Source organism: Rattus norvegicus, chromosome 4 (assembly GCF_021556685.1).
Source record: "Rattus norvegicus strain SHRSP/BbbUtx chromosome 4, alternate assembly SHRSP_T2T, whole genome shotgun sequence".
NCBI lineage: Eukaryota > Metazoa > Chordata > Mammalia > Rodentia > Muridae > Rattus > Rattus norvegicus.
Genome location: NC_141537.1, coordinates 136,152,335 through 136,174,141, shown reverse-complemented (window position 1 = coordinate 136,174,141; position 21,807 = coordinate 136,152,335). Strand labels below are relative to the sequence as shown.

At 36.8% G+C, this 21,807-nt stretch overlaps 1 protein-coding gene across 3 annotated transcripts in view; it reads left to right on the top strand.

Annotated features, from left to right (window-relative positions):
* Window positions 1–21,807, top strand: part of Cntn3 (contactin 3) — a 375,608-nt gene that overhangs the window by 258,643 nt on the left and 95,158 nt on the right. For all 3 annotated transcript variants that reach the window (XM_087659082.1, NM_019329.2, XM_087659085.1), the window contains 5 exon segments: window positions 4,815–5,018; window positions 5,972–6,074; window positions 10,161–10,345; window positions 13,911–14,047; window positions 15,503–15,632. In XM_087659082.1, the coding sequence (XP_087515208.1) occupies window positions 4,815–5,018; window positions 5,972–6,074; window positions 10,161–10,345; window positions 13,911–14,047; window positions 15,503–15,632 (759 nt within the window).

The window sequence follows — 21,807 nt, the reverse complement described above, 5'->3', positions numbered from 1 at the left end:
CAGTTGCCTCTTTGGAGTCAGTTTCAGAAGCAGAGAGCTTTACGCTATTTCATACTGGGCTACTGAAGAGCTTTTCTTGTCTGTAGGAGAGCTGCCAGCATATGTGAAAAACCAGGAGGTGAGGGGAGGAGATTATCTTGATAGAAATGTAAGAGAAGAGCAATTATCCCTGGGAAAGGAAGTTTATGATCCGGAATAGACACTCCCTCTGGATCAAGGGGAAAGGACAATTTTACATACAAAAAAAAAGACTGTTGTCCAGTGTCAGCAATCATGTCAGTTTAGGTTCCTAGGAAGTCAACTCTGAAATAAGATTAAAGGATCAGATTTGAAAAAGATTACTGGGAAGGACCTGTGAAAGCATAAGGGAGAGGGATTAGAAATAGAAAGAGGAACAAAGAGACTGAGAATCAGGTCATCTGTGGACAAAGACAAGAGTCAAACTGCAAGAAAGATCTGAAAATGTTCTGGGCATTTCTCTGTGAAGTGTTTGGACAGACTTCCCCATTAGAAAACCCCTACATGGATCAGGCATGAGCAGCATTTACACTCTGAATTCAGTGAAATGAGTCTAGTCTGGGTGATTGTGGCCATAGTGTCTGCCTCTAGTAAGCATATCTACCTTCCCTGCTGTAAGTTCCCCAAAGTGACACAGGAGTGAATCCTTCCATGTCTACCAGGGTACTACAAAGGTACACACAGCCATGCTTAATTTCCTTTCTTTAGCCTTACTAACTAAGCCAGTACTATGACAGAGACAGAAATCATCACATTCTAATACATTAACATACCACATTGTTTTAAGTGCTAGTATTTTGTATGATGAAAAGAAAATTCATAAGTGGAGTCATGTAATATATATTATTTTTCAGTAAATGTTTTAAATAAAAATTACACTTGTGATTTTTATTCCAAGATACTACACATACCTATTGTTGATATAGTCCGTGTTAAAATATTTGTATAAATTTATCATATGTTAAGTTTTCTGACTCTTACACTGAATCCTTTCTTCTAATTCTTATTATTTGGGGATAAACTGGTTTTAAATATAGAGTTTATATCACCTCTACATGAATACTAGAAACAGACATTATAGGTGTGTCAACTGAACTATTCATAACTCACTGAACTCATGCCCAATTTCTATACTAGGAACAAAGTTTTAATCTATCTGAATAATACAGAGAAGCACACTGTGTTAGTTGTAGATCTTGGGCATTTTGATGAACATAGAAAAAATATTAAATAAAAATGAGGTAGAGGGATATCTGAAAGATGGGTTGACTAAGAGACACAAGAAGCCCCTAAAAAGCCATTGCTGCTGCAACAAGACAGTCTTACCCACTGCAGGAGAAGCTCAACCTGCCATTTTGACATTATATTTCTCTAAGTTTATGTGGAAATATGGTTGGAGTAATAAGCAACATAGGAGTAGGCCAAATGGGACTGAATTTTTGAATTTCTTTCATAAAATTCAACCAACAACTTTGGAAAATTCTATTTCATCAGTGGTTTAACTAGACTTCCCTAAAATATTCTTCAGTCTCTGAGTAAATGAAACAGTGCTTGTGAAAGAGTATTTATAGTATATTTCATTGAGATAGAACATTGCCACTGGCATTGTCATGGCTCTTGACCACCAAATTCTGCAGACAGCGTCACCTCTACTGGCCTTTTATCTGCTTGGTACTCTCACTGGAGGGCTTTCAGTTGCGTATGCCTCAGTGGACTCTTGAGCGCTATGTGTATTCTTCAGTAATGAAAAAATGTCATTTTCACTTTCCCTACAACTCATAGCACCTCATATCCCAACATTGAACATTGATTCATATTCATCTTTACCAAATGACTGTCCATTTTATCCCTAAAGGAAATTAATTTTATGATTATAATTATGCCTCAAATCTATTTTGAATTTCAAATCTATATTGAATTTCAAATACAAATTTATATGGCTAGCATATGTTTTCCAAAACTTCCTTTGAGACCATTATAGGACTTAACCAATGCAGTGAGGTTGATGTGACTGCAAAAAAAAAAACAAAACAAAACAAAACAAAAACAAAACAGAAAACAAACAACCAAAAAACAAACAAACAAAAAACAAAACAAAACACAAGCATATGAAGAAGGAAACCAGTAAAGGAAACTCAAAAACTATGTTCTAGTAACACTTATCTCTCAAGAACTTGAGAACATAGAACCACAAAGGATAATACTATTTAGAGGTCGTTCTTGTTGAGAAGAATATAGTTCTTTAGAAGACTATTAAAAGCATTGGCTCACAGTTGGTGAAGATCATCCTAGTACATTTTTGTTCGTAGCTTATAACACAATGTATCCTTCTTGACTCAACAATTGTTTATTGAGGACTTGTTAAATGCATTTAAATGCATTTTTAGTTATCAAGTATAAATATGTTACATGTAGCTTTATTTTATTGTCTTTGCTCTGGGATCAGCCACATTACCAGCAGCCTCATGTCTTTTCTTTGGTTCTACTCACCTTTAGCTCCAAGAAGTAACCACACTACCAACACCCTCCCATCTTCCCTTGAGTCCATGGATAAAAGATATATACACACAAACACAGTTTGTTCCTTCACAACTTTCTTTCTTGGCACAATTTCTGGGAGCTGACATCTCCCACTTGGAAAAGCATGCCCATAAGACTTTATTATCTCCATCTCTCCATCTGCTCTAAGTTTCAGTGGCTAGTCCAACCTAGCCCCTGTCAAATATCCCTGCTTGTAGTAGTGACCATAGGCCCCAGCTTCCCCTGAGACTTCACATAGTTATTGCGTTCTTCTTCCTCCAATGCACGGCAGAAAAATTCCTCTCTCTTTCCTTATGTCTGCTTTTTCCTCCTGGGACCTTGTAGTCCCTTCTGTACCATCTACCCAGCAATTGGTCCCCGGCTTTCTTTACTGACAAATCAAGAACCAATTGGGGAACAGGCCCTTAACATCAGAACTGCCCCCCTTCATAAATAGGAACAGCTGGGTTAAAACTGATATCAAGGTTGAGGATATTACTTATAATAGAGCACTAGGGAAAGTGTACTAGGTCCTGGCTTTGATTCCCAGAAAAACAGATAAAAGTAAAAAATTAGCATGACTTTGTTATATTCATAGGGACAATTGAGGAAACAGTCATTACATGTTATTTGGTAAATCCTTACATTAGACTAAACTTCAGAGTTTTCCCACGAGTTTAAATGATGGCGCAGCAATTAAAAGCATGCACTGCCTTTACAAAGGATTAGAATCCTATTCTTGTCACCCACTTCAAACTGTTCACAACTGTCTTTAACTCCAGCTCCATCTGATGGCCTCTTACAGCCTCTTAAGGTTCCTACACTTAGATACACACGCATGCACTCATACACGCTCACACACACACACACACACACACACACACACACTCACTGAAAAATATAATTACCTCTTAAATTTCACGCTGAGCATGGGGTGCAACCCAGATAAGGAAGTGGAAGGAATACTTCTTATGGAGGTGACTCCCATGTTACATTATGAGACACTTGACATGATCTCAGGTAAATGGAGTTTAGTGCTCAAAGAGGTGGATACCAAAGAAAGAACCATCTATTTTTCTGCAAATGACCCAATTTCATTCTCCCTTATAACTGAATAAATCCCATATTGTATGCATTTTCATTATCCATTCATCTCTAGATGAACATCGCAACTTAGTTATTATAAATAATACTTCATGAAACATCAATGTATAAAAAATTCGTCTGTAAAATTTACATAGCATCTTCCAGACAGATACACAAAAATACTCTATATAGAGCATATAATGGATCTTTTCTTTTTGGGGGATTCTTTATAATGGTTTTCATTGTGACTGGATTATGCTATATTCCCATGAGCTATGTGTACTGTCTTCTCACATTTGTGGATCCTAAATTTCATATAGATACCTAAGACCATTGTGTGTACATGGCATAAAATAGAAATGAAACTCATTAGGAAAAGAGAACTGGTGGAAACAGGTACAGGAGCAAAAGGATAGGTTTGGCCTATGTGAGAACATGGTCACGTATATTTACTTATAAAAAATTTGTTATGCAACCAAATAATATATATGATGAGTATTTACCATTGAAAGAAGAAAGAAAGAGAGAAGGGGGAGGGAAGAAGAATGAAAGAAGGAAGTAAGGAAAGAGGAAAGAAAGGATAGAAGGAAGGAAAATAGGAGAAAGAACGAAAGAAGAAAAAAGGAAGAAAGAAAGAAAGAACAAACGAGGAAAAAGAGCAAAAAGAAATAAAAGAAAAGAAAGGGGAAGGAAAGGGAAGGAAGAAAAAAGAAGGAAGAGCAAATGAGACGCAAGTCTTTGTAGGCCAGGGAGCAGCAAACTCAAACCCCAAGAGCCAGAGAAAACAAAAGTTTGTCAGAGGGTTTTGTGTTGAGTTCGAGCCACTGTGTGTTCCTCATAAGATGCTAAGGAGACATGATTGCAATTCGTTGACAGAAGGTGCTGTGATGTAATTGGTAACTTAGAGCTATGGAACTATAGAGACAGAAATGCAAAGAAAGCAATAGCAAATCCACTGAGCCTTATAAAAGCATCACCTAGATCAGGGACAGGAGGAGAACAGAGGTGCTGTGTGCACTAGAATGACAATCTCCATCATGATATAAAATGAATGCTGAATCCATTTGCTAAGTGCTCTTCTGAATGACTTGCAAGAAAAACATCACTTGATGTAAAGGTAATTTTGTAAATTTCTGACTCTGAAACATTTTACTAAGTAACGAAATTCATGTCTTCTTAACTTTTGTTAGAACTTTCATATGCTTGGGTCTTCAATGAGTATCCATCATTCGTTGAAGAAGACAGTCGAAGATTTGTCTCTCAAGAGACAGGACACCTCTACATAGCTAAAGTGGAGCCATCTGATGTGGGAAATTACACATGCGTGGTGACCAGCACTGTGACAAATGCCAGAGTATTGGGCTCCCCAACCCCTTTGGTGCTACGCTCTGATGGTATGAGACCTTTCATTGGGATGCCCATAAAGGCATTTGTTTTAATTTGTGTCATCTTGAAATTGTTTAGTGTGTAAATATTTTATTATAAGCTAAAAAGTCTCGCTTAAATAAAATTGTAATGAAAAAATTTTGTGGCATTAGCTCCCTTATTAATGTCAACAAGTTATCTATCAGATGTAAGAGAAATCCAATTTAGGAGCTGAGGCTATAGCCTACTTGTAAGAATACTTGCCTCACATGTACAGAGTTCTGGGTTTCATCCTCAAAACTGCATAAAAGGGATATGATGTTACCCAAAGTTACAGGCATCACAAATTTAAGGTTATTATGGGTTACACTGTGGGCTTGAGACCAACATGGACTACATGGGACTTTTGAGAGGAAAAAGAGAATGCCAATTTGTAAGTCTTAGTAGTTGACCTATTAAAACGAAATCATATCTCATACAGCATAATATCTTGAACACAAATATGGAAGCATTTTCCAGTCAAGTATAATGGAGTCAGAATGCTCCCGCATGTTAAATCATTATGTTTTGACATGAAAGAGCCATTTAGTATGTTTAAGATTGGCACCTGTGTGACCGGGCTACCATTTAGCAAAACCCCCACTATAATCTTTGTACCATAGGAAGCTTAAGGGATTATTATTACATTGTAGATGGCAACTTAAATGGAATGCTCACATTGAGTATAGAATTTAAATGGTTTTCATTAAAATGTTTTGCATATTGCAGCATTTTTGACTCCATGAATTGCAAGTTCTTAAACGTTATTCATGGTGCATGTTTCTTCAAGGTTAGTCCAAGTGAGTTTTTGCAATCAATGAAAGTAGCTTCAAAAGGGAGTCAAATAAAGTTTTATTTAAAATGATGCCATAGGAAATACATAATACAAAATGATGCCATAGGGAACACTGACACTGCCCATTTTTGTATTACATATTCACAGGTGTCATGGGTGAATATGAACCTAAAATAGAACTCCAGTTTCCAGAAACTCTTCCAGCAGCTAAAGGTTCAACTGTGAAGTTGGAATGCTTCGCCCTAGGGAAGTAAGTTCTTTAAAAAAAAATCCCATATACCGTTAGGCTGCTGAGGGGAGGGAGGGTAGGTTCTATTTTCTTCTTTGTAGCATAATATATTTTTATGTATATGGTTTAAAGTGCTTGATATTTTAATTTACCTTGCAAATTATTAGAAATCAATATGAAAGTTTCCAAAACAAATGTATATTTTACTAATTTTCTTTCCTCCTTTTACTTCTACCCCCTGCTAACCTTGATCCTGACTTGAACTAAATCCTCAATCTTTTGTTCTTGCATATTTTCCTACCTTGCCCCTTCTTATCACCTACTTTTACACTCTATAGCTCTCCTTTCTTGATTTTGATAATAATTAAATTTGTGTGTGTGTGTGTGTGTTAAAAACATATATACCTATATACCTTATAGGCTTGCATGCACATATGAAGGTGAATAAACCATTATTGCCTTTCTGAGTTTGCATGAACTCACATAGAATTATACTTTCTTGATCTATCCATTTTCGTGAAATTTTCACATTTCTTACAATGGAAAAAATTAAATCTGAGTATGCACCACACTTTTATCTGGCCACTTGCATTTTTTTGGATATCCCAACTAGAGCATCAGTAAATATGAAGGACATGTGGAGTCCCTGGAGTATATGCTCCTAATTATTCTGTTTTTAATTTATTCTTGGTTTCTTCATTTCTTTTTGCCTTTCTTTGTGTCTGTCTTTCTTTTCTTTTTTTTCTGTTTTTCTTAATTCAAAACCTCCATACTGATTTCCATATTGCATACACTTCTACCAGTTATGCATAAGGGCTTCTCCTTCTTCAGGTTTTCTCCAGTATCTGTTGTCTGGTTTCTTTATAACAGTCATTCTGGCTGGGATAAGGTGGCATCTCAGAGTAATTTATTTTGCTTTCCATGATGACCAAATCGGTATTTTGATCATTTAAAAATATTATCAGCATTTATGTTTTTTCCTTTGATAGCTTCCTGATTATTTAATTATCCATTTGTTCATGGGCAGTTTCATTTAACTGATGTTTAATCTTTCTAATTCTCGGTAAATTTGTAATATTAGTGCTTTGTCATAGTGTTAGCTTGTAAGGATAGAGTTGTTCCATTCTGTACTCACTCTGCTTATAGTTGATTTTGCTGTTCAGAAAACTTTTAATTTCATTCAGTCTCATTTACTGATCCATGGGAATGGTCCCCATGCCTTGGAGTTCTGTTTGTATCTTGAAAGACATTTCCAGTGCTTTCCTCTAGAAGTTTTAGAAATTTTAGACTTTAACTTAATGTCTTCGGTGTGCTTTGAGTAGCTTTGAATCAAATTCTACTGCCAGTGGATATCCAGGTTCGCCAGCATCATTTCTTAAACGAGCTGTCTTCTTCTACATGTTTATCTGACTCCTTTGTCAAAAATTAGGTGGCCACAACTTTGATGGTTATATCCAGGTCCTCTATTCTCTGACATTTGTCTTTTTGTTTACAAGGTTGTCATTGTAACTTAGTAGTATAATTTGGGGACAAACATTGTGATACCACTTGTTTGATATTTTCTCGTTAGCTTTGATTAAATCTGGTCTTTTGAATGTCCACACCAATTTTTGGATTGCTTTTGTCTAGTTTTATGATGGGTTGACATGGAATTTTTATAGGAATAGCATTGAATATGTTGATTAATTTTGGAGCATAGGAATTTCCATGATGCTCATTGTTTCAGTTCAGGAGATGAGAGGTCTGTTCATCATTTTGTGTCTTTCCTTACACTTTATGTCAACACATACTCCTAGGTACTTTACTTTTTGAAATTATTTTGCATGAAATACTATCTTAATTTCATTGTCTGCAAGTTCACTCTTGGTATATATGAAAGCTACTGATACTTACCTGTTAATTTTGTATCTTGCAATTTTATTAAAAATGATTTTATAGGGTCTTGAAAATAAACAACTATGTCCTCTGTAAATAGGGATCATTTGAAATATTTTTTCCTATTTTTTCTCTGCAATGCCTTTATCATGTTTTATTGTTCTAGCTAAGATTGGTCTGAGAATTATACTAAGTAAGAAGCGAAAGTGGGCATCCTTGGCTCATGTCACATTTGGGAGGAAATGGTCTCTGTTTTCCAGTTTGGTGTAAGATTGAAATTTGAAACATGTTATCCTAATATCTCCACAACTTTTATCATGCCTTTTAAGCACCATTCAAGATGATTATGTGATTTCTGTCCTTACATTTATTTATATGATCTACTGTATTTATTGGTTTGTCTTTATTGAACCTACTTTTCATCACAGAAATGAAACTCACTTGGCCAGGCCGTATCAGTTTCTCATGCATTCCTTATTTCCTCTTCCAAATATTTTCTTAAGAATATTTGCATCCATGTTAGTCTGCAGAATTCATCTGTAGTTTTCTTTTTTGCAGTGTTTTGATACACTTTGGGTATCAGAATAATGTAGGCTTCATATAACCTGACAGTGTGCGTGCCCTTTGTTCCTTGTCAAAATTCTTCCCCTATGCTAGGATAAGAACTTCTTTGACAAGTTCGAGAGTTTAGTAGTACATCCATTTGACCCTAGGTACTTTATGCAGACACTTCTGATTACAGTTTCGATCTGTCTGTAATTATCTGTGCAAATTATTTATAATATTTTCTGGTTTTAATTATGGTAGATCATGCACATTTTCAAATTCATCCATTTCCTTTATGTTTTCTAACTTTTTGAAGTAAAATTTGTCAAAGTGTCCACTACTGATGGTCTGGACTTCCTTACTATCTATTGTGACAACACGCAATTCGTCTCGAATTTTGACAACTTGGTTTATCTATCTTCCATTTTGTTGAAGACTAAAAAAAAATTGCAAAAGTGAGAATGCCTTACCAATTCCATAAGCTAAGTCAGAAAAAAATGCCTTTTATTTGCTTCTTGTCATATTTTTTTTCTGTACTTAAAGCATGAGGTGACTGACAAAGATTAACACTTTTCCGGTATAGTAACACATGCCTGCAATCACATCACTTGGAGATAATGTCAGAAGGATCAGGAGTAAGGAGCAAGTCTAGGCTACAAAGTGAGAGCCTGCATCAAAACAAGAATTTACTCTATTTTGTTTTTAGGTGAACTTTTTTTTTATTAATTTTACATCCTGATCACTGATCACTGCCCCTGCTCAAATAACTTCCTTCCAAAATTATCTCCCTTCCTACATCCCTCCTTCTCCTCTGCGAGAGGGAGATTCCCTAAGTAACCCTCATCCTGGCACATCAAGTGTCTGTAGAAGTAGAAACATTATCTCCCTCTGAGGCCAGGCGAGGCAGCCCAGCTGGAAGAACATATCACACAGACAGGCAACGGATTTTGGAATAGCCTGCATTCTGTAAATCTGGGATCCATATGAAGTCCCAGTTGCATTTCTATGAAATACGTGTTGCAGGGCCCAGCTCCAGTGCCCATATGCCCATTGTTTGGTGTTAAAGTCTCTGGGAACCTCATGGACCCAAGTTAGTTGATTCTGATAGTCTTCCTATGGAGTTCCATACCCATTTGGAACCCTCAATCTCCCCAACTCTATAAAAGTCCCCCAAGTCCATTTACTATTTGACTGTGGGAGCATCACTGTCTATCTGAATCAACTGCTGGGAGGACCCTCTCAGAGGACAAGCTTGCTAGATTCCTGTCCACACACACACAACAACAATATTAATAAGGGATATTGTGTAAGGGGTTTGTGCTTGCCCAAGGTGCTGGTCTTTAGTTGGGGTCATTATTTCTTGGCCAGTCCCTCAGTCTCTGCACCATCACCCATCACTTTATTTCACGCAAACAGGATAAATATTGGGTGAAAAATTTTGTGTGTGTGTTGGTGTCCCTGCTGTTCTGCTGGGGTTCCTGCTTAGCTATAATAGGTGACCTTTTCAGGTTCTATATCCCCAGTGTTGGGTGTCCCAGCTACTCTTCACATCTTATTATATAATTTACAGCCACAAGTCATCTGCATTTGAAACCTGTGCCTTTTATTCTCTTAAACAAAGTCTTTTAGTTTTGAGTCTGCAAAATGTCCAGAGAAGAGCAAACAACTTGACAATTTTCTTCTCAGCCCTGTTCCTCAGATTAATTGGAGAAGAAGTGATGGGATGCCGTTTCCCACCAAAATTAAGCTGAGGAAGTTCAATGGTGTGCTCGAAATTCCAAACTTCCAACAGGAAGATACAGGCTCCTATGAGTGCATTGCTGAAAATTCACGAGGAAAGAATGTGGCGAGAGGACGGCTCACTTACTATGGTAAGCAGCAGCCTTGGGGAAAGTTGTCTTGTAGCTTTTATTCTCTCTGCACTGTTTTTAGGGTCAGGGGTTGTTATATCAGGAAATCAGGGTTTAATTTGTCTCTTTCTATGTATTATTCTCATTTTGTTAAGCAAGGACAAACATCAGAGAACAAAGAAATTAAAAAGAAAGCCAACTTTGCAATCAACTTGACATTCTTTTACATTTTGAAAGTAATTCATATGATAATTAAATCTTTCACATTTTTTTTGAAGCATGACCTTTCACATACTTAAGAGACATCTCTCTGGTTGCTTTCTCTTCTAGAAGAAGTAATTTTGTTTATTTATTTGAAAAGCAGAATAAAACTGCTTATTGAGACAAGTTGCAAATATTGCATTAGTAAACCAAATAAACTGAGGATGTTGTTTTGGACAGAAATATCCAGTCCTGCTCAATAATGTAAATAATGTATCTGTAGTCTACTTGCTTCTTTTAATTTGCAATCATATTTATTTGATGTACTGCTCAATTGGAGAAGGAAAGAATACATTTTAGAAGACGTTTTTAGGAAATTAAATATTCTTTTTTCTTTTAAATTTCTTTTGTTTGAAACATACATTAGGTTTTGATGAAAATGTGATTTGAAATGGGCTGATATGTTATTGTACAAAACACAACTGGAAGATGCAAAGAAATGGAAGCTCACTGAATATATTTGCAGTTTAATTATTAGAAACATTGTAAACCTAGTATGAATTCACCAATTTTATGAAGGGTAAATTGCATTATAGCCTATTTATTTTAGTAACTGGTTAATGAAACAATTTTCTGGGGCAGTGTGTACAGTTTATGCAACTCGTGCAGGGAAAGAAACTGTTCACTAAGATAGCTGTGAAGAATGTAGAAACTTTTATGGGTCTTCCCTCAATAATTTGAAGTTAGCAAGTATATTACCTCTGACAAGATCAATATTTCTTATTTTATTGGGTCTTGGGGACTATTAGGAGCAAAACAAAAGGATGTCTTAATTTCTCATGTTTTGTAACTTTCCAAATTACATAATTAGTTTTATGTGTGTACCTGTGCATACACACACACACACACACACACACACACACACACATATTACGTAAATATCATATCTTTCCTTATGATGTCAGTGGCTGTGAGTTGATGGCATGACAATGAAATAGTGGTGGCAGTAGTGGTAAGCTCACCCATGTGGCTGAGCAGCTCTGAGTCCCACACACAAAGAATTTCTCATACCCTGGCTTAACTTCCTCTTTCTCCTTATCTACTTCTTGATCACAGCACACTCAGAAGTAACCATTGTGAGAAAATACAAAAAAAATTTTTTTTGGTTGGTTAACTCTGTGGTTCTCAACCTTCCAAATGCTCCTCGTTCTTAATACATTTCCTCATGTTGGGATGATCTCCCCAAGCATAGAATTATTTTTTTGATACATTGTAACTGTGATTTTGTTGCTGTTATGTATTGAGATATATATATATATATATATATATATATATATATATGGAGGTGGACTTAGTGGAACCCTGTAGAAAGGCTATCCATCCCCCACAGTTTAGTGATCTGCAGGTTGAGAACCGTTATTAAATATTTTATTCCCCTTAACTCTATGCAACATGATCTCTGCCCAAATGGAAACCTTATGACCCCAAGGAAAACGTATCTAAAGGTAAACTGACCTGTCAGTATTTAACAGGCCATGGCTCAGTTTCTGCCCTTTTTCTTCCCCTGCTTGCATCTTTTTCCTGTTTCTGCATATTAATTGCCACTACAATAAAAAGATGGTTGCCCTCAGACCAGCATACCAGTCCCTCACATCCCTCTATAAAGCATTTATGAGCCTCCTGTTCAGAGATTCATCCCTAATACCCATCATAGCAAGGGAACGTAGGATTAAACAACATAAGAGCCTCCCTTTAGAACAGGCTATGAAATCAGTTGTCCCTAAATTTTATAAACAATGTAATCTGACAGAGAATAGGATAGCAGCATGAAAGACTGGTGATATTCTAGTCATAAATAAGGAAATAAGAATAAAGATTAATGCATCTGCTATACTTAGTCCATTCTGAGGATAATATTTTATGAACCGAAAATTAATTATAAGTAATCACTATAGAGAGCTTAATGGAAGGCACCCCACAACTTTACTAAGATTATATTAAGGCATCAATGAGTGCCTTGTAGTTCTCTGATTATTTGCTCTAATAATTCATGTAAAATGATATAATAGAGGATTTGAAACTTGGGTTATGGTTAAGGAAGAAAAGACATGATTAATGTGGCACTTCTAGTCTCAGTATTTGTTAGGAACACCAACTCATTCTATTCTGAGAAGAAAAATATAAGGATGGTCAGTCACCCATGTAGATTGACACGGGAGATTTAGGCCTCGGTCAGCAGTCTCTAACAAATCTAGCTACAGTTTCCTTCCAGGTGGGTCTGATGCCTGAAACAGGAAAAGAAATTTTAATATAAAGTAGGAGGAGTCATTTGGGATGGACTGTATTTCATACTGGAAAAACAATTTTACACAACAACAAGGGAAAAAAAAAGCGAAATACCCATAGTTTCCATTCAATTTCATTTCCAAGAAAAAGGCAATTTTAGGAGACAGAAAGGAAACAGCAGAAGACAACTCTTCCTGTGGTTGCAATTAAACAGAAGTAGATAAACTGCTGCTCCATGTGGAGCACACAAATGCAGATCCCGTGGCACACATCACATGCGTAATGCAATGTGAAAGCATTCAGAGTTCTCACCTCCTAGGTTTGGATCTGAAATGCAATCTGGCACTTGGCTGAGTACACTGTGTATGTTGCATGGGCTCCACTGTAAGTGGTATATCACGTTCATCTGCAAACATGGCAGCTTCCAGGTGCCTTGCAAAACCTAAGTGAAAACTATAGATCTTTTTGAACGAACTGATTTGCATACGTAATTCGAAGTTGCTTTAATTATATCCTTTTCTGATAAAAGAACAAAATTCACACTAAGATTGCCTCTCTGGCTTTTTTTTTTTTTTTTTTTTTGGTGCTTCCATTTCAATGGACGAAGAATTGTGTAGCATGTTCAGTATTTTGTGTTTATGTCTCGTATTTCTAACTTGAAGTAAATATTTTTCCTTAACTATAGTTGTTTCCTTCCTATGGGTATTAATACTTAGTTCACCAATAAGACAAAGACGCTGTCATTCACTTTGAAGTTGTCATGAAACACCATCTTAGGATTCAAAAATATACTTGAGGGAAGTAATTTTCTGTACCTGCATTAGCATATATTAATAGACATCTGAAGAATATAAAACAGCATTCAGGACTTTGACAACAGAGAAAGCACAATAAAGTTGGCTCAAGATATAACATGCTGCAACATTATTGTTAAATCTAGAAATGCTTTATATAGCCATTCGGTGGCTAAATATAATTCTTGTCCACTGTATATTAATCTATGGATTGTAGTCTGATAATCATTTATAAATCATTTATTTTTATCTACTCTGTGATTTGAAATTTTTGTACACCTACTTTTTATTGTTCTCCATTATAGCAAAACCTTATTGGGTTCAACTCTTAAAAGATGTGGAAACTGCTGTGGAGGACAGTCTTTATTGGGAATGCCGGGCAAGTGGGAAGCCTAAACCCTCCTATCGATGGCTGAAAAATGGAGATGCCTTAGTACTAGAGGTGAGGTGATACACTTGTTTCATCCAACTCTTCCTAAACTTTTAAAAGTTTGATTCCCTTAGCCTCTAGACAACAGCTCAGTAGGTAAAGTTCTTGCCTTACCACAGGGACCTGAGTCCTTCTCAGTACCCATGCTAAAAACAATACTGAATGTAGGAATAAATGCTTGTGATTCTGTGACTGGATACATAGAAACACATGGATAGCTGCCAGTGAAAGACATTGACTTACAGAGAAAGGGAAAGGGGCAGGCATAGGTGGCAAATGATGAGAGACAGCCAAGGTTGTCCTTTGGTATTTTTTAACACATATGTATGAATATTCACACAAAACTACACACACACACACACACACACACACACACACACACACACACACACACACACACACACACTGCAGCTTAGTCCCTAGTATCAAAATATAGGGTTTCTACAGAAGCAATTAAAGTAGGACATGACTTATTTTAGTGTAGAGTTTCAGTCCATGATGTTGAGGAAGGTGAAATGGGAGGTTATGTCAGTGGGAATCACGAAGCACAGAGTTAGAGCTAGATCTTAAGCAGATGTCACCGTTAAGCACCACCTATCCATCCCACTAGTCCTAGCAAAGCCAAAGGTTCCAGAGTTTCATATCATACATATGTTCAAGGACAAAAGCCTGCAGGGGTCATTTTCCATGTAAATCACAGCACAGCGAGAATCATAAAAATCAATCATCCAGTGCTTTAATGAGGTATCGTCACATTGCAATTCAAGGTATATTGATGATTTTGCATTGATAAGATAGTATTAATACGAATGATTCTATGTATTTGTGTTAAAGAATGCTTTACTTTGGTCAAGCATGCAATTTAATTTCCTTTCCCTATTTTTACCTTGGTCTGTTGTCTGGAGAATAAATGAATCTATAAATTGGCTGCCTTCAGCGTTCAGTACTTATATTCTCATTCACTTCGCCTCTCCAACCATGTAACTTCTGCTCTTTTGTGTATGTGTGTACCACATTAATTATGTGCCTTTGTGTTTCTATATATAAAAACAGCATAGTTAGAAAAACCTCTGGCAAGTATATGGGTTTTCTATACTGTCTGAGCATAGCTAAATGCACTGAGTATATAATGTCTTAAGCTTACACAATTAAAAAACATTTGAATAAAAATCTTTCTAACTCCCAGGATGAAAATCAACCTCCAAATACATTTTCCCAGTCCGTATCATTAATCATATTTGAAAATGAAATGGCTCCCACATTTCACCTCTGCTTTCCATAATTATTTTGAGATTTTTACTTGTATATGTGAAATATCATTTTCTATTTTAAAGAAGAAAAAGGTTACATTCCAGGTCAGGTAGTCTCAGGAAAATAGCGGCATCAGTTCTCTGATTGGAATGATAGCAGTATTTACTTTAATCTTAAAACTTTATTTATTTGCGAGAAATTTTATTTTCTATCCAGGAGAGAATACAGATAGAAAATGGTGCCCTTACAATAGCCAACCTCAATGTGAGTGACTCTGGAATGTTCCAGTGTATAGCAGAGAACAAGCATGGCCTCATCTACTCCAGTGCTGAGCTCAAAGTATTAGGTAAGAATATGTGTTTTATGGGTTTAATTTTAATTTTCCCCCCTTAAGTCTTCCATTGTTGCCAGAATCTAAGATGCGGACATTTTACATTCCATTCTACCATCAATAGCATTCACAACGTCGATTTTATATTCAGGATTTCTAATTGGAGAATGCAATAGTTTCCTAGACTCTAGGAGAACAAAACAGAAGCATTGAAACAAGGTTGAAGCCAGGCTAAGGCACATAAGACCTGCCAATAGTCTGACCAGACAACTTGGGCTACAGAGTAAGACCGGTCTCAAAAAGCAAAATGAAACAAACAAACAAACAAACAAACAAACAACTAACCCAACCCAAACTAAAACATATGTATTTTAAACGATGTAAAAGGAAAAGCAGCCATGGTGACCAGAATTAAGTTTCAAGGTTGAGTTAAACAAAGAGAAAGAAGGTCCTTCATAGGGGATGGACTTTACCCAGCCACAGGATTGTAGATTAAGAAACGCTTCTTTTTTTTTCCTTTTTCTAATTTACATTTCAAAAGTTATTCCTCTTCCCCCAAACAGCCACCCCCCCTTCCAGCGTCCCTTGCCCAGACATTCCCCTACATTGGAAGGTCCAGCATTGGCAAGACCAAGGGCTTCTCTTCCCTTTGGAGCCCAACAAATCCATCCTCTGCTATATAGGCAGGTAGAGCCATGGGTCTGTCCAAGAGTACTCTTTGGGCGTTGGTTTAGTCCCTGGGATCTCTGGTTGGTTGGTACTGTTATTCTTATGGGGTTGCAAGCCCCTTCAGCTCCTTCAATCCTTTCTCTAACTTTTCCACTGGGAATCCCGTTCTCAGTTCAATGGTTTGCTGCTAACATTCGCCTTTGTGTTTGTCACTCTCTGGCAAAGCTCTCAGGAGACAGCTATATCAGGCTCCTTTCAGCACGCATTTCTTGGCATCAGCAATATTGTCTGGTTTGGTGGCTGTATGTATATGGGCTGGATCCCCAGCTGTGGCAGACTCTGAATAGCCTTTCCTTCAACTTCTGTTCCAAAGTTTGCATCCATATCTCCTCCTATGAATATTTTTGTTCCCCCTTGTACGAGGGACTAAAGCATCTGTACTTTGGTCTTCCTTCTTCTTGAGGTTCATGTGGTCTATGGATTGTATCTTGAGTATTTTGAACTTTTGGGCCAACATCCACTTATCAGTGAGTGCATACCATGTGTGTTCTTTTGTGATTGGGTTACCTTACTTAGGATGATATTTTCTAGTCCCATTCATTTGTCTATGAATTTCATGAAGTTACTGTTTTTTGATAGCTGGGTAGTACTCCATTGTAAAAATGCACCACATTTTCTGTATCCATTCCTCTGTTGAAGGGAATCTGGGTTCTTTCCAGCTTCTGGCTATTATAAATAAGGCTGCTATGAACATAGTGGAGCATGTGTCCTTGTTATATGTTGGAGCACCTTTTGGGTATATGCCCAGTAGTGGTATAGCTGGGTCTTCAGATAGTACAATGTCCAGTTTTGTGAGGAGCCTCCAGACTGATTTCCACAGTGGTTGTATGAGCTTTCAATCCCATCAAAAATGGAGGAGTGTTCTTTTCCAACATTCTCACCAGCATCTAATCATGACTTGAGATTTTCTTCTTAGTCATGTGACTGGTGTGAGGTGGAATCTCAAGGTTGTTTTGATTTGCATTTCCATGATGAATAAAGTTGTTGAACATTTCCTTAGGTACTTCTTAGCCATTTGATATTCCTCAGCAGAGAATTCATTGTTTAGCTCTTTACCCCATTTTTAATAGGATTTTTTGATTTTCTGGAGTCTAACTTTTTCAGTTCTTTATATACAGTAGACCTTAGCCCTCTATCAGTTGTAGGATTGGTAAATACCTTTTCCTAATGCTGGTTGCCATTATGTCCTAATGACAATGTCCTTTGCCTTAACAGAAGGTTTGCAGTTTTATGAGATCCCATTTGTTGATTCTTGATCTTAGAGCATAAGCCACTGGTGTTTTGTTCAGGAAATTTTCCCCAGTGCCCATGAGTTCGAGATGCTTCCCCACTTTGTCTTCTATCCGTTTGAGTGTATCTGGCTTTATGTGGAGGTTCTTGATCTAATTGGACTTAAGCTTTGTACAGGGTGATAAGCATGGTTCGATCTGCATTCTTCTACATGATGACTTCCAGTTGAACCAGCACCATGTGTTGAAAATGCTATCTTTCTTCCATTGTATGGTTTTAGCTCCTTTGTCAAAGTTCAAGTGACCATGGGTGTGTGGGTTCATTTCTGGGTCTTCAATTCTATTCCATTTATCTACCTTACTGTCTCTACACCAATACCATACAGTTTTTATCGCTATTGATCTGTAATACTGTTTGAGGTCAGGGATGATGATTCTACCAAAAGTTCTTTTATTGTTGAGGGTGGTTTTCACTCTCCTGGGTTTTTTATTATTCCAAATGAATTTGCAAATTGCTCTTTCTAACTCTATGAAGAATTGAGTTAAAATTTTTGATGGGGATTAAATTACATTGAATCTGTAGATTGCTTTTGACCATTTTTATGATATTAACCCTGCCAATCCATGACCTTGGGATATCTTTCTATCTTTCAACATCTTCTACAATTTTTTTCCTCAGAGACTTGAAGTTCTTGTCATACAGATCTTTCACTTGCTTGATTAGAGTCACACCTAAGTATTTTATATTTGGGACTATTGTGAAGTATGTAATTTTCCTAATTTCTTTCTTAGCCTGTTTATCCTTTGAGTAAAGGAAGGCTACCGATTTCTTTGAGTTAATTTTATAGCTAGATACTTTACTGAAGTTGTTTATCTGGCTTAGGACTCTGGTGGAAATTTTGGGGTCACTTACGTGTACTATCATATCATCTGCAAATGGTGATATTTTGACTTCTTCCTTTCTAATTTGTATCCCTTTGGCTTCCTTTTGTTGTCTGATTGCTCTGGCTAGGACTTCGAGTATTATATTTAATAAGTAGGGAAGGAGTGGGCAGCCTTGTCTAGACCTTCATTTTAGTGGGATTGCTCAAGTTTCTCTCCATTTAGTTTAATGTTAGGTACTGGCTTGCAGTATGTTGCCTTTACTATGTTTATTTATGGGCCTTGACTTCCTGATCTTTCCAAGCCTTTTAACATGAAGGGGTGTTGAGTTTTGTCAAATGCTTTTTGTCTAATGAGATGATCATGGTTTTTGTTTAGTCTGGCTAAGGTTTTATCTATCTTGTTCATTTTCTCAAAGACCAAGCTCCTGGTTTTGTTGATGTGTGTGTGTGTGTGTGTGTGTGTGTGTGTGTGTGTGTGTGTGTGTGTGTGTGTGTGTGTAGTTTTTCTTGGTTGATCTCAGACCTGAGTTTGATTATTTCCTATTGTTTACTCCTCTTGGGTGTATTTGCTTCTTTTTCTTGTAGAGGTTTTAGGTGTACCGTCAAGCTGCTCGTGTATGCTCTCTCCAGTTTCGTTTAAGAGGCACTCAGAGCTATGACTTTTTCTCTTAGCACTGCTTTCCTATGTTCCATAAGTTTGGGAATGCTGTGCTTTCATTTTCATTAAATTCTAAAAAAGTCTTTAATTCCTTTCTTTATTTCTCCCTTAACCAAGTTATCATTGAGTAGAGCATTGTTCAGCTTTCATGTGTATGTGGGCATTCTGTCACTTTTGTTGTTATTGAAGACCAGCTTTAGTCTGTGCTTGTCTGATAGAATGCATGGGATTATTTCAATCTTCTTGTACCTGTTGAGGCCTGTTTTGTGACCCATTATATCTTCAATTTTGGAGAAGGTACCATGAGGTTTTGAGAAGAAGATATATCCTTTTGTTTTAGGATGAAATGTTTTACAGATATCTGTTAAATTCATTTGGTTCATGACTTTATGTTTCTGTTTAATTTCTATTTTCATGATCTGTCCACTGCTGAGAGTGGCGTGTGAAATGCTCCTTAAAAGTATTCTCATAAAAAAAGCATTCTCATGTTTCTCTCTTGCTGGTTCCTAAAAGCAAATGAAAAAGTTGGAAAGAGTGATATCTGATTCAGAAACTGTATTTGACTTCATGGACCTAGTTTGTAGGTTTAGGCATAGAGTATATTTAAGGCAAGATTATCCAATGATCCATTACTTGATATTATTCTCATTTCTTCTTTCTGCATGATAGTGCAAGGATAGGAATAAAATATTTTGTGGCGTTTAGAGCATTCATGCATAGGACATTGGCGTGTCAAGTGTCTGAAAAAACAAAACAGTAATTTGACAGCATAGCAGAAATGTGGAAGGCAAAGTAGAAGATGGAGAAGAAAGAAAGGATTCATTGTCTCAAGTAATTAAGATGCAAAGTTTTGATTTGAGCATAACTTGAGGCTTGACATAACTATCATGATTGTTTCCAGTTTCTATGGAATACTTTCCAATTCAATGAGTTTATCGTGACGATCAGTTCCATGAGAGACGCAGGACCTTCCTAGTTGCTTAAATGTAAGGATCAATACTACCTGAGCCGGTGTCTCTCAGTTTAAAAATATTTTCACTCTGGGACAAACTTTGAAATATTTGGCAGTAATTTAGGGGCTAGGGAAAGGATGGGACTCCTGTGTTCTCCTGCCACCATTTAGTGGGTCCCAAATATTAGGCATTGCATCTCTCACAACAAATGATTATGAAGTGCCAACTGCCAGGAAATGTTTTGGAATCCAAGATTAATTTCCATTAGTCTTCTTCATATATGGGAGTACACTGTTTCCATCTTCAGACATACCAGAAAAGGGCATCAGATGGCATTACAAATGGTTGTGAGCCACCATGTTTTTGCTGGGAATTGACCTCAGGACGTCTGGAAAAGCATTTAGTGCTCTTAACTGCTGGGCCATCTTCCCTTGGGAAATGCGAGATGTCCCTTGTCTCTACCACCTGAAGATTGGAAATGGTTCATGTGTCTCGGGATGACTACAAGGATTGTCAGTAGAAATCCTCCTCCTATTATCTGTGGCAGAGAAGTATCATGTCACAGCAAAGATAAGATAAATATAAGTTGGGGCACATGTTTCTGTAGATGAAACCTTGCAGGAGACCCCTAGTGCAATTATTTTTAAAAAAGAATATATCCCTCCCTATTTTTCTGTAGGATTATTATCTGGGAAAATAGAAAACATATAAGTTAAAATGTATGTTAAAATATAAATAGGTTTGTATTTTACTAAAATTTTTTCTACAAGATTTTGATTATGAGACCCACTCAGAATAACATTTTATTTAATTAACTGAAAATTGCATCATTTGCCCCTTCCCTATTCTTTTTTCTACCCCTTCATTGTACATTGCCTGCCCCTATTCGTTTCAAAGTTCACAGCACCTCTTCTTTAACTATTGTTGTCACATATACATATCATCAAATAAACATGAGTACAATCTGCTGAGTCTATTCAATGTTGCCTAAATTTATGTGTTGCTAGGGCTGACACTCAATATTAGACAACCAGCCATCATGCTCATCCTTGGTGAAGACTACTTCTTCCTCATGGCACTTGCTAGTTGCTTTTCATGCAGGACTGGGGCCCCATGAAATTCCCCATCTACAATTGAAAGTTATCAATTGATAAGTGTTTTAGGTGTTATTTAAGTATCCAGGTTGCTGAGATTTCATGAATCTAGCTTCCCTATTATGTCTTAAAGGTGCAGTCTCTCATATCTCCTGGTCTACTGGCTCTTGCAATATTGTCCCTCTTTCATGCTCGTCCTTGAGCCTTAAGTGCAGTAGTTGAACAGGAACATACTCAGGCACATGCTATAATGGTGATTTAAATGCTGATGTACCTAGCACTAAGTTATTTTCACTGGGATTTCCCATAGTGTAGAACATTAGAAGCCAGGTGGGTAGGAGCTGGAGAATGACTTATCAATTAATCAGTTTCTGCTTTTGTGTAGGACATTGAATCCATATGCAACACCTACAAATAGCAGATGACAATTGTCTATACTCCAGTTTCAGGGTATCCAGATTTCACCTTTGACCCCTACAGGCACAGCACACTTGTGGTACCCTGACATATACTCACAGGCAAAACACTCATAGACATAAAATAAATAAAATCATTTTTAAATCATCTAAATGTTGTGAGTTACACCTAAAATCCCATACTTGGGATTCTTGGGAGATAATGAGGTTCCTAATATTTTTACACA